General features: G+C 40.1%; 1 protein-coding gene across 1 annotated transcript in view; it reads left to right on the forward strand.

Moving 5' to 3' along the window:
• The window catches only part of Dnaaf11 (dynein axonemal assembly factor 11), a 139,346-nt gene that overhangs the window by 17,510 nt on the left and 108,591 nt on the right, over window positions 1-13,245 (forward strand). The window contains exon 2 of the mRNA XM_055626549.1: window positions 8,158-8,325. Within this exon, the coding sequence (XP_055482524.1) occupies window positions 8,158-8,325 (168 nt within the window). The remainder of the gene's footprint in view (window positions 1-8,157; window positions 8,326-13,245) is intronic.

Consider the following 13,245-nt stretch of genomic DNA (forward strand, 5'->3'; position numbering starts at 1 on the left):
CTACAAATGAAAATTTTGTAATTTCTTGACTGCAATTTTTATCATGTGTATGCAACAGGCCAAGTTTCCAAGCAAATGTTACAATTGTAGGCCTCATTTAGCATATTGATTTGTCACTGCAAAGGAAATGATCTTAATTAAGATGATTAACTATGTGCAGAATTTTAAGCATCGCTCTTATAAGATTTTGAGAAGTTTTAACATGGTCTACCACTGGGTTGTAGATTTCAAACCTGGCTTTAGCTTTCACAGCCAAGACCTGAACTAGTTAGGGAAACTCTGGGCTTCAGGCCCTTTCCATATGAGGGTAAATAATCCCTCTACATATCACCACTTTAAACCATTCAGAGCACTTAGGCTAGTGCCTGGCACCTTATAGATGACAACAAATAAGTCTTTATTATATACACATTTTACTGAAAATATGTGGTGGGTTCAAATAAAAGACATTTTTACCAACACTGGCAAATTCAGGATGTCTTCATTATTGTTGCCTCTTTGCTTCCAGCCCACCTTATAAATATGATTCATGATTTTATTCTTTGCTCAACAGTGGACCATAGTATCGTTTCCACTCCCTTGATGCCATTGTCATTATAGTTCCCTGACCTGGGTCTTGGCAGTTAGTGCTACACATCATTTTTGTTAGAGAATGGGAACTCCCTCTCATTTTTGCTCTTCTTACAAACAGTTATCCAGGATATGGATTCTTATGCTTCTCTATGCTCTAAATGAGCAATTATTGGTTAAATAATGAATGACCTTTCTTATTAGATAGTGGTAGAAGTTTTTTTAATTAAATTTTTTATATTAATTACAGTTTATTCACTTTGTATCCCAGCTGTAACTTTCCCTCTTTCCCTAAGAAACCCAGTCTCCCTCCCTCATCTCCTCCTATGCCCCTCTTCAAGTCCACAGATAGGGTATGTCCTCCTCCTCTTCCATCTGACCCTAGCTTATTAGGTCTCATCTGAACTGGCTGCATTGTCCTCCTTTGTGGCATGGCAAGGCTGCTCCCCCATTCAGGGGGTCGGTCAGAGCTAACCACTGAGTTCAGGTCAGAAACAGTCACTGCTCCACTTACTAGGGTACCCAACTGGAAACTGTAGCCATGGGCTACATCTGGCAGGGGTTATAGGTTATATCCTTGAATGGCCCTTGGTTAGAGTATCAGTCTCAGAAAAGACCCCTGTGCCCAGATTTTTTGGTTCTGTTGCTCTCCTTGTGGAGCTCCTGTCCTCTCCAGGTCTTACTGTCTCCCCCTTCTTTCCTAAGATTTCCTGCACTCTGCACAAAGTTTGTTTATGAGTCTTATTATCTGCTTTTATACAATACTGGGTAGAGTCTTTCAGAGGCCCTACATGGTAGGCTCCTGTCCCGTTTAGTGTTTTCTCTTTCTTCCAAGGTCCGTCCCCTTTCCCTTTCGGAATGAAGATTGATTATCTTACCCAGGGTCTTCCTCCTAGCTCCCCTTCTTTAGGTGTTCAGATTTTTGTAGGTTTATCCTATTATATGTCTAGTATTCACTTATAAGTGAGTATATACCATGTGTGCCTTTCTGCTTCAAGCATACCTAAATCAGGATGATCTTTCCCAGATCCCACCATTTGCCTGCAAATTTAATGATTTCCTTGTTTTTAATTGCTGAGTAGTATTACTTTGTATAAATGTACCATAATGTCTGTATCCACTCCTCCATCCAGGGACATTTGGGTTGTTTTCAGTATGAATAAAGATACTATGGACATAGTTTAGCAAATGTTCTTGCTCTGTACTTGAGCATATTTTGAATATATGCCTAGGAGTGGTATAGCTGGATCTTGAGGAAGCGTTTTTCCTACATATCTGAGAAATATCCAGAGTGATTTCCAAATTGGTTGTGCAAGTTTACATTCCCAACAGCAGTGGAGAAGGGTTCCCCTTTCTTCACAATCTCTCCAGCATGCTTTGTCGCTTGAGTTTTTGATCTTAACCATTCTGATGGGTGTAAGGTGAAATCTCAGGGTCATTTTCATTTGCATCTCCCTGATGACTAAGGATGTTGAGCATTTCTTTAAGTGTTTCTCTGTCATTATAGATTCATCTACAGAGAATTCTTTGTTTAGCTCTGTACCCCATTTTTTTTAAATTGGATTACTTGATTTGTTGCTGTTTAACTTCTTGAGTTCTTCATATATTTTGGATATTAGCCCTCTGTCAGATACTGGGTCAGTGAAGATCTTTTCCCAATCTGTAGGCTGTCGTTTTGTTTTGATGATGGTGTTCCTTGCTTTACAGAAGCTTTTCAGTTTCATGAGGTCCCATTTATTGATTGTTGCTCTTAGAGCCTGTGCTGTTGGTGTTCTGTTCAGGAAGCTGTCTCCTGTGCCCATGAGTTCAAGGCTCTTCCTCACTTTTTCTTCTAACAGGGTTAGTGTGTCTGGTTTTATATTGAGGTCTTTGATCCACTTGGACTTTAGTTTTGTGCAGGGTAATAAGTATGGATCTATTTGCATTTTTCTACATGTAGACATCCAGTTAGACCAGCACCATTTGTTAAAGATGATGTCTTTTTCCCATTGTATGGTTTTGGCTTCTTTGTCAAAAATAAATTATCCATAGGTGTGTGGGTTTATTTCTTGGTTTTTCTATTCAATTCCATTGATCCACCATCATTTTTCTATGTCAGTACCATTCGGTTTTTATTACTATTGCTCTGTAGTACAGCATGAGGTCAAGGATGGAGATACCTCCAGACGATTGGTTGTTGTACAGGATTGTTTCAGCAATTCTGAGTTTTTTATTTTTCTACTTGAAATTGAGAATTGTTGTTTCAAGTTCTGTAAAGAATTGTGTTGATATTTTGATGGGAATTGCATTGAATCTGTAGATTGCTTTTGGCAGGATGGCCATTTTCACTATGTTAATCCTACCAATCCATGAACACGGGAGGTCTTTCAATCTTCTGATATCTTCTACAATTTCTTTCTTCAGAGACTTGAAGTGTTTTTTGAACAGGTCTTCCACTTGCTTGGTTAGAGTCACACCAAGGTACTTTATGTTATTAGTGGCTATTGTGAAGGGTGTTGTTTCCCTAATTTCTTTCTTGGCCCTTTGTCTTTGGTATATAGGAAAGCTTCTGATTTTTTTTTTTTGAGTTAATTTTGTATCCAGCCACTTTGCTGAAGATGTTTATCAGCTGAAGGAGTTCTCTGGATGAATTTTTGTGGTAGACATCCAGTTAAACCAGCACCACTTGTTAAAGATGATATCTTTATACTATCAAATGACAGTATAAAGTATATGATATCACATATACTATCAAATCATTTGCAAATAGTGATATTTTGACTTCTTCCTTTCTGATTTGAATCCCCTTGATCTTTCATTGTCTTATTGCTCTAGCTAGGACTTCAAGTATTATGTTGAAGAGATACAGAGAGAGTGGGCAGCCTTGCCTTATCCCTGATTTTAGTGGGATTGATTTAAGTTTCTGTTTAGTTTAATGTTGGTTATAGGCTTACTGTATATTGTCTTTACTGTGTTTAGGTATGTGCTTTGTATCCCTGATCTCTTCAAGACTTTAAACATGAATGGGTATTGCATTTTGTCAAATGCTTTTTTGGCATCTGAGGAGATGATCATGTGGTTTTTCTCCTTCAGTTTTTTATATGGTGGATTACATTGATGGATTTCTGTATATTGAACCACCCCTGCATGCTTGGGATGAAGACTACTTGGTCATGTTGGATGATATCTTTCATATGTTCTTGGATTTGGTTTGCCAGTATTTTATTCAGTATTTTTACATCAATGTTTATAAGAGAGATAGGTCTGAAATTCTCTTTTTTTGTTGGGTTTTTGTGTGGTTTAGTTATCAAGGTGATTGTGGCTTCATAGAATGAGTTTGGTAATGTTTCTTCTGTTTTTATTTTGTGGAATAATTTGAAGCGAATAGGAGTTAGGAGTTAGCACTTCTTTGAAGATCTGGTAGAATTCTGCATTGAAAGTATTTGGCCCTGGGCTTTTTTTGGATGGGAGAATTTTGATGACTGCTTCTACTTCCTTGGGGCATATAGGAGTATTCATTCTTTCTACCTGATCTTGATTTCATTTTGGTAAATGGAATCTATCAAGAAAATTGTCCATATACTTTAGATTTTCAAATTTTGTGGCACATAGGCTTTTATAGTAAGACCTAATGATTGTTTGGATTTCCTCAGTGTCTGTTGTTATGTCCGCCTTTTTGTTTCTGATTTTGCTGATTTGGATAGTGTCTCTCTGCCTTTTAGTTACTTTGGCTAAGGGTTTGTCTATCTTGTTGATTTTCTCAAAGAACCATGTCTTGGTTTCGTTGATTCTTTGAATGGTTTTATTTGTTTCTAATTTTTTGATTTCAGCCAGAGTTTATTTCCAGCTGTCTATTCCTTTTGGGTGTGTCTGCCTTTTCTTTTTTCTAGGATTTTCAGGTGGTCCATTAAGTTGATTGTATGAGATGTTTTGAATTTCTTCTTGAAGGCACTTAGTGCTATGAACTTTCCTCTTAGCACTTCTTTCATTGTGTCCTATAAGTTTGCATATGTTGTGCCTTCATTTTCATTGAATTCTAGGAAGTCTTTAATTTATTTCTTCCCTAACCCAGCTGTCATTGAGTAGGGAGTTGTTCAGGTTCCATGTGCGTGTAGGCTTTTTGCTGTTTTTGTTGTTTTTGAGGTTCAGCTTTAGTCCATGGTGGTCAGATAGGACACAAGGGATGATTTCTATTTTCTTGTATCTGCTGAGGCTTGCTTTGTGACCACTATATGGTCTATTTGGGAGAAGGTTCCATGAGGTGCTGAAAAGACGGTATACTCTTTTGAATTTGGGTAAAAAGTTCTGTTGACATCTATTAGGTTCATTTGATTTAGGACCTCTGTTAAGTGCCATTATGTCCCTATTTAGTGTCTGTCTAGGTGATCTGTCTCTTGATGAGAATGGATTGCTGAAGTCTCCCACTATTAAGGTGTTGGAATCAATGTGTGATTTAAGCTTTAATAATGTTTTGTTTACAAATGTAGATGCTCTTGTATTTGGGGTATAGATGTTAAGAATTCTGTTGCCCACCTGGTGGATTTTTCCTTTCATGAAAATGAAGTGCCCCTCCTCATCTTTTTTGATTAATTTTGGTTGAAAGTCTATGTTATTAGATATTAGGATAGCTACCCCACCTTGTTTTCTGGGTCCATTTGCTTGAAAAACACTTTTCTAGCCCTTTTCTCTGAGGTAGAGTTTATCTTTGTTGCAGAGATTTGTTTCTTGGATGCAGCAGAATGTTGGACCTGTTTCTGCAACCATTCTTTTAGTCTGTGTCTTTATATTGGAGAGTTGAGTCCACTGATGTGGATAGATAACAGTGACCAATGTTAGTTCCTTTTATTGTGAGTTGGTGGTGTTACTGTGATTCATTGCTTTCTTTTAATTTTTGTTGGGATATTATCTGTATCCTATGTTTTCTTGGCTGTAGTTGATTTTGTTGGATTGGAGTTTTCCCTTTAGTATCTAGTGTCGGGCTGGGTTGCTGTGTAGATATTGTTTAAATTCAGTTTAGTCATGGAATATTTTGTTTTCTTCATCTATGTTGATTGAAAGCTTTGCTGGGTATAGTAGTCTGGGTTGGCATCTGTGGTCCCTTAAGGTCTGCATGACATCTGCCCAGGCCCTTCTGGCTTTCATACTTTCTGTTGAGAAGTTTAGTGTGATTCTGATAGGTCTACCTTTATATGTTACTTGGCCTTTTTTCCTTGCTGCCTTTAATATTTTTTCTTTGTTCTGTAGGTTTAGTGTTTTGAATATGATGTGTTGTGAAGAGTTTCTTTTCTTTTCTAGTCTATTTGTTGCTCTATAGGCTTCTTGTATGTTTATGGACATCTCTATCTTTAAGTTGGGAAAATTTTCTCCTATGATTTTCTTGAAAATATTTTCTGGACCTTGGAGCCTGGAATCTTCTTTTTCGTCTATTCCTAATATTCTTCTGTTTTGTCATTTCATTGCATCCTTGATTTCTTGGATGTTTTGTTTTGGGGACTTTTCCAATTTTACTTTTTCTTTGAGAGAAGTATCAATTTCTGTAAATGTGTCTTCAGCACCTGAGATTCTCTCTTCCACCTCTTGTATCCTGTTGGTGATGCTTACCTTTGTGGTTCCTGATCTTTTCTCTAAGTTCTCCAGCTCCAGGGTTTTCTCTGTTTGTGTTTTCTTCATTGATTCTAATTCTGTTTTCATGCCTTGCACCATTTCTTTCATCTGTTTGAATGTGGATTCTTGTCTTTCTATGATGGCTTCTATTTTTTTTTTTTTTGTTCATTTCCTCTCTATACACAACTAGTTTTGCCTCTACTTGTGAGGTTTTATTTGTCTCTATTTCTTTGAGAGCTTTGTTCATTTCCTCTTTATTTGCCTTCATTTGTGTGGCTATTTCTCTGAGAGTTTTCATTTCCTCTTTATGTTCCTCTAATAACTGGATAAGCACAACTTTAAAGTCATTTTCCTGTGTTTCCGCTGAATTAAAATATTCATTGATTTTGGGGGTTGCTAGTGGAGCCATGATATCCTGATTTTTTCTGGACTTGTTCTTATGCCAACCTCTGGCCATCTGATTTGGTCCATCTTTCTCTGGTGTCTGCAGTATTCAGGAAGATGAGATAGGTCCACTGGTTTGAGAGCGTGTGTTAATGTTTCAGCTGTACCTAAGGGAGGAAAAGCCACTGGCACAGAATCGCAATTGCGGGGGAGTAAGTGTGTGCGTGTGCATGGTAATGTGTCTTGAGGCAGAGAGTGCTAGAAAGTGTAGGTGCTTGAAATGTGGGGGAGGGGAGCAGGCACAGGAGGGGGTACAGATGCTAGCACTGTTAGCAGGTGTAGTTTGCAGGTGCAAAGCACCTACATAGATTTCCTGAATACCTCAGTGGTCTACAGTCCTGTCATACTCTCTTTCTGGTATTCAGATCTGTCTGGGTTCCAGGATTTGTTTGCCTCAACTCCACTGGTAGACCCACAGAGCAGGGACTTCAGTGTTGATAATGCTGTCCCAAGAATCCCTATTTTGCCACAGAACCTGGGGCCTGGTGTTCCAGTCCACTGGGAGTCCAGCCACCAAGGCAGAACTAGGAGGCCGCTGGCACAGATGCCTTCTGGAAGGCCCTGGGGAGGTGGGGGCCTGATTGGCCAGGAGAAGCCACTGGTTCTGTGCTCTGTGCTAGGAGCTCTGAGTGCTGTGGGCCACCTCTGCAGCCTCCGCCTAGGTCCAGGAGGAAGAAGGGAGGCCTGTCATGGGGAAATCCTGGGGAATTGAATATTCTCTGAAATGCTCATCCTCATTAGCCATCAGGGAAATGCAAATCAAAACGACCCTGAGATATCACCTTACATCCATCAGAATGGCCAAGATGAAAAACTCAAGGGACAACACATGCTGGCGAGGTTGTGGAGAAAGGGGAACCCTCCTCCACTGCTGGTGGGAATGTAAACTTGTACAACTGGAAATCAATCTGGTACTTTTCTTAGACAACTAGGAATAGCGCTTCCTCAAGATTCAGCTATACCACTCCTAGGCATATATTCAAAGGAGGCTCAAGTACACTATAAGGACATTTGCTCAACCATGTTTGTAGCAGCTTTATTTGCAATAGCCATAACCTGGAAACAACCCAGACACCCCTCAGTTGAGGAATGGATACAGAAATTATGGTACGTTTACACAATGGAATATTACTCAGTAATAAAAAACATGGTCGAAGTTTTTATGTTCTGTCCTTTGATTCAGTAGCTCTGTCTTAGGTCCATTAGTGGAGCTCACCCAGTTTGGTCTGGTGCCACCAGGAGAGCCCATATACATGTTTTTACATACGTCAACAATTCTTCCTCCATCTATGTAGCAAAACTTACATATGTCATATATGAACCAAGAAAAATGAGATTTGACATTTTATTGTGTCATTTTTCTTTGTTTCATATCATGGCTCTATCTGGACTCCATGAGGTGAGTAGCAAGCAGCGTTTGTCTGACTTCTCTCTTTCTGAAAAAAATGCTCGGGCTTCAAGAATTATTAGCTGCAAGGAAACTCCAGCATGTTAATAACATGATAATCTGACACAGAACGATGGAAATGGGAATATAATATGCTACAAAATTTCTTTCAGTCACAGAAGATCTTATTAGGAGGAATGCTGAGCACAATGACTGTGTAATTTTCTCCCTGGAGGAACTTTCTTTGCATCAGCAAGAAATAGAAAGATTAGAACATATTGACAAATGGTGCAAGGATTTAAAAATTCTCTATCTTCAAAATAACCTCATTGCAAAAATTGGTAAGTCTCATTCGTTTGTTCTCATGACTTTTTAAACATTTGAGTGGGAGAACTTTAGGAATAGCTGAGCAAGAAGGCCACAGGGAAAGAGATAGAGCCACCTCTCAATAGCTGTTTGCAAAATATTCTCCAGGCCTTTTTGTGTGTAGTTGGCTTTCGTGCCCAGTGGGATGCTGTTATGGAACTGGAAGTGGAGTCAAGTGTGAGGGCACATGATCTCTGACCAGCTTTCAGGGTGGGAGAATATGAGTCATGCATTTTCCATGGCAATATATCTCTCTCTGCAAAACTGGAAAGATCGTGTTGGAGTTTAAAAGTCCTTGTCGTATATGTATATAATAAAGTTGTTTGTTGTTGTTGTTAAAAAAGTCACAAAAGGAAAAAAGGATGGACAGCAGCAGCAGAGGAAAACAGGAAACAAGTTAGGAACCTGCCACAGAGGGCCTCTGAAAGGCTCTGCCCTGCAGACTGTCAGAGCAGATGCTGAGACTTATGGCCAACTGTTGGGTAGAGTGCATGGAATCTTATGAAGGAAGAGGAAAATAGTAAGATCTGGAGAGGACAGGAACCCCACAAGGAGAACAACAGAACCAGAAAATTTGAACACAGGGGTCTTTCCAGAGACTCATACTCCAACCAAGTACCAGGCATGGAGATAACCTAGAACCCCTGCACAGATGTAGCCCATGGCAATTCAGTGTCCAAGTGGGTTCCATAGTAATGGGAAGAGGGACTGCCTCTGACATAAATTGACTGGCCTGCTCTTTGATCACCTCCCTCTGAGGGGGGAGCAGCCTTACCAGGCCACAGAAGATGACAATGCAGCCACTCCTGATGAGATTTGATAGATTAAGATCAGAAGGAAGGAGAGGGGGACCTCCCCTATCAGTGGACTTGGGGAGGGGCATGCATGAAGAAGGGGGAGGGAAGGTGGGATTAGGAGGGGAGGTGGAAGGGGTTTATGGGGGGATACAAAGTGAATAAAGTGTAAATAAATAAATAAATAAATAAATAAATAAATAAAAGTCACAGATGCCTAAACCTGTAAGCAACCAAGATATTCTTCAGTTATTCAACTATGCTACAACCATAAAATAGAGTATTATTCACAGCTTAAAAGATATGGTTACTGATCCATGGGAATACACAGAGAAATCCTAAATGTACATAACTAAGTGAAAGCAGCCAATGTGAAAAAGCTGTGAGTCCAGCTTTTACATTCTGTAAAAGGCAAAACTATAGAAACTGCAGAGAGATCAGTGGTTTCCAGGAGCTGGTAGTAATGAACAACAAGTAGTCAAAGGTTGGAGGACAATGATAAATACATTGTTCGTTTAACAAGATGCACAGAACGTATAATGCCAAAGAGCAGTGACCTGTTTGGCAAATGTCTCATCTCCAAAAATACTCACATTATGATTCATAACAGTAGCAAAATTACTGTTATGATATAGCAAAAAATTAATTAATCATTCAGGGGGTCACAACATGAGGAACTGTATTAAAGGGTCACAGCATTAGGAAGGTTGAAAACCACAGAGCAAGAGTATACATGTAGATGAAGATATGTCAAAGTAGGCTTATCAGTTTTGATGAGTCTACCATTTTGGCATAGGATATTAATAGCATTGGGGCCAGCTATTGGGGTTGTGCAGGGAAAGAATGGGGTATATGACAACTGTACATTCTTCTCGGTTTTTATAAGAACATAAATGTGCTCTGAAAAGTAAGTAAATGTTTTTGAGTGTCTTTGTCAGATTACCATAGACTGTGTTAGCCAGTTATGCCATATTTTTGAGTACAATATTGTTGAGTGATCAGTTTGGTGTTAAGGTGGGTTAGTTTGGAATGGAATTGACAGGTAAGTATAGAAGTCTTGTGGGAAAAGATCAAAATGTTAGTATTATAACTGATTATTTTAGTTACTTTTCTGTTGCTGTGAAGAGACACAACGACCAAGGCTTTTTCTATTATAGTAGAAAAAGTTCATTGGGGGCTTCCTTCAGTTTCAAGAGTTTATGATCAATGTGGTGAAGGCATATCAACAGATAGGCAGGCATTGTATCAAAGCAGTAGCTGAGAGGTTACATGTTGAGACAAGAACTGTAAGGCAGAGAGAGAGAGAGAGAGAATGAGAAAGAGAGAAACATTGGCAAAGGCAAGGACTTTTGAAATCTCAAAGTCTATTCCCAATGACATGGCTCCCCCAATAGGGCTATGCCTTCTTAAGGCCATGCTTTTTTTATCCTTCCATTCTTCCCAAACAGTGCCACCAACTTGGAAAGCAACCATTCAAACAATTGTGCCTATGGGGGCATTCTTACCCCCATAATGCTCTTCAAAGAATGTAGCACAGACTAGTAAGTAGACAGACTTGCTAATACTGCTCTCAGAGTAAACCACTCAGTTACAGGCCAAGCTGAGCAGCCACAATGTTCCCCTGTCCAAGTAGATCCATGCTTTATGGCAGGAGGGATCTTTTTTTTTCTATTTTTTTTTTTTTTACTTTTTAAAATATTTTATTAATTATACTTTATTCACTTTGTATCCCCCCTGTGGTTCCCTCCCTCCCTACTCCCATCCCAATCCCTCCCTTCCTCCACTCTCTGCATGCATGCCCCTCTCCAAGTCCACTGATAGGGGAGGTCTTCTTTTCCTTCCTTCTGATCCTCGTCAATTAGGTCTCATCAGAAGTGGCTGCGTTGTCTTCTTCTGTGGCCTGGTAATGCTGCTTCCCCCTCAGGGGGAGGTAATTAAAGACCAATCAGTTCATGTCAGAGACAGTCTCTGTTCCTATTACAATGGAACCCACTTGGATACTGAACTGCCATGGGCTACATCTGTGCAGGGGTCTTAGGTTATCTCCATGTATGGTCCTGGCAGGAGGAATCTTAATTTCTCCAGCAGAAACATTCTAGGAAGAAGGAAGGAAGGGAAGAAGAAAAGATGTAAAAAAGGAAGGAAGGAAGGAACGAAGGAAGAAAGGAGAGACTGAGCATGCCTAATTTCTTCTCCCAATTTACCGATTGGATACATTGATCTTTTCCTGTCCCCTGCATTTGTCCTTGCCCTAGCAGTGAATTAAGGGGCAGATAAAGGGTGATCTACAGAGCCATTTAATGGTATTCTGCCATAAGGGAACAAGGGGAGAGCTACTTCTTGTTTTTACCTTAACGGTAAAAGTGTGTGTGGGTATCAGGTAGACATTTCTGTAAACTCTTCCCAAGTTCCTTATTTGTGAGCTGTGTGAAAGTAAGCCAGTCAGTTAAGCTGACCAAGATTGAGTTGGGATATTTATAAAAGAGTGCTAACAACACCTATTGAAATGAGGTGTCCAGATGACCTGGGATGGTGTGAGGTGATGATGTGCTTGCAGTGAAATAAATGTTTAGTGGATGAAAGCTGCCATGCTACTAATGACATTTCTTAGCCCAGGTTGACCTAGTTAACCAACTGAAGCCAGAGGTAGAAAGGAGGAGTGAATAGAATTGGAGGAACAGACGGAATGGGTTGAGATAGGGAGAATGCCACCTCTGGAGTCCAGGGGTCAGCCTTTAGGTTACAGTTAACTTTTCAGAGACATGCAGTGGTTCTCAACAAGGGACACTTAGCCAAGGCTGGGGACCTTTTGGTTGTGATAAATGTGTGTGTATGTGTGTGTGTGAGTGTGTGTTACTGGCTGTACTCGGCAGAAGTCAGGGACACTACTGCAGGACAAGAATTATCCAGCTCAACGTGCTAACATTACAAGGCTGAGAAGCCCTGATAGCATGGGTGCCTCCAATTCTGTGGATAATTGAAAATTAGCTCCAGGCTTATAAAAAGCCCAGATTTGCATCATTTTGGAAGATTTAGTAAAACGATATATTTCCTCAGATAAATATTCTTGGCGTCTTTTGCTTTACCAGGAACTGGAAACTCTGGCACACTGTTCAATTAAAAAGGCAGTTAGAGAAAACCACCAGCTTTTATTCTTGGGCGCTTTGAAGAACGGTGCTAATTGTACAGATCTCAAAGAGTTCCCGAAATTTTAATCTCCACAGCTGGGTCCATCACAATTACTAATTAGTAGCATAGTGTTTCAGGCCCTTTCAGGGCTGTGAGAAAGCTTAAATTTTTGCTTCCGAAGTATTCTTAAATTAAACACTCTTTTCAATTCTAATAATGGGATTTCTCAATGCTGCTCCACCCATGGGCATTTAGGCATGTGTTTAGCAAGTGAAAGTACTTCTCTAGGATCCACACATGCTGTCCTACCATTGAAGTAGAAGTTTGCAAAGCAACTGCCTTTCCTAGAACTCCCTGGCTCACTGGGTAGGACAGATGGGCTGTGGGAGGCAGCCTCTGCTCAGCCATGAAGCAAGTGTGAGCTAAGGACCATCTGGGGTTCCACCATAGTGCAGAGCCTGTGGGTGGGGGGAGTAGCCACTGGGGATCTACTCTCCTAAAAACTGCCCTGTGGGCCTTGTAAAGATAAAGGAAAAGGATTGGCATACAGACCTCTTTCACCTGAATAGGGATTTGGTCAATCAGAAGTTTGTGAGCCTGCTCTTGGCATTAGGGCATAATGGCTGCCATAACTGTTTGGGCTGGAGCTCTCAATCTCCCTGCAGGCTGGTAGAGAGTACCTTTGTGGTTCTAGTTGTAGAATCGTTGTTTTTCTCCTGGCCAGTTTACCCTCTGCCTCTTGAGGAGTTAACTGAGGACATTTCTCTTGTACAACTCTGTTGATTTTCAGTAGGAGACGTCAGTATTTGAGGGCTACACAAATAACAAAGGCAGGGAAACCAGGTGATATCCCACTGTGGGATGGCAATTTTATCAGCAATGACTGAGAATTTTTATTCAGGATATTGATGAGACTCTTTCTTTCTTTCTTTCTTTCTTTCTTTCTTTCTTTCTTTCTTTCTTTCTTTCTTT

Source organism: Psammomys obesus, unplaced genomic scaffold (genome assembly GCF_907164565.1).
Source record: "Psammomys obesus unplaced genomic scaffold, mPsaObe1.curated_primary_1811, whole genome shotgun sequence".
Taxonomy (NCBI): domain Eukaryota; kingdom Metazoa; phylum Chordata; class Mammalia; order Rodentia; family Muridae; genus Psammomys; species Psammomys obesus.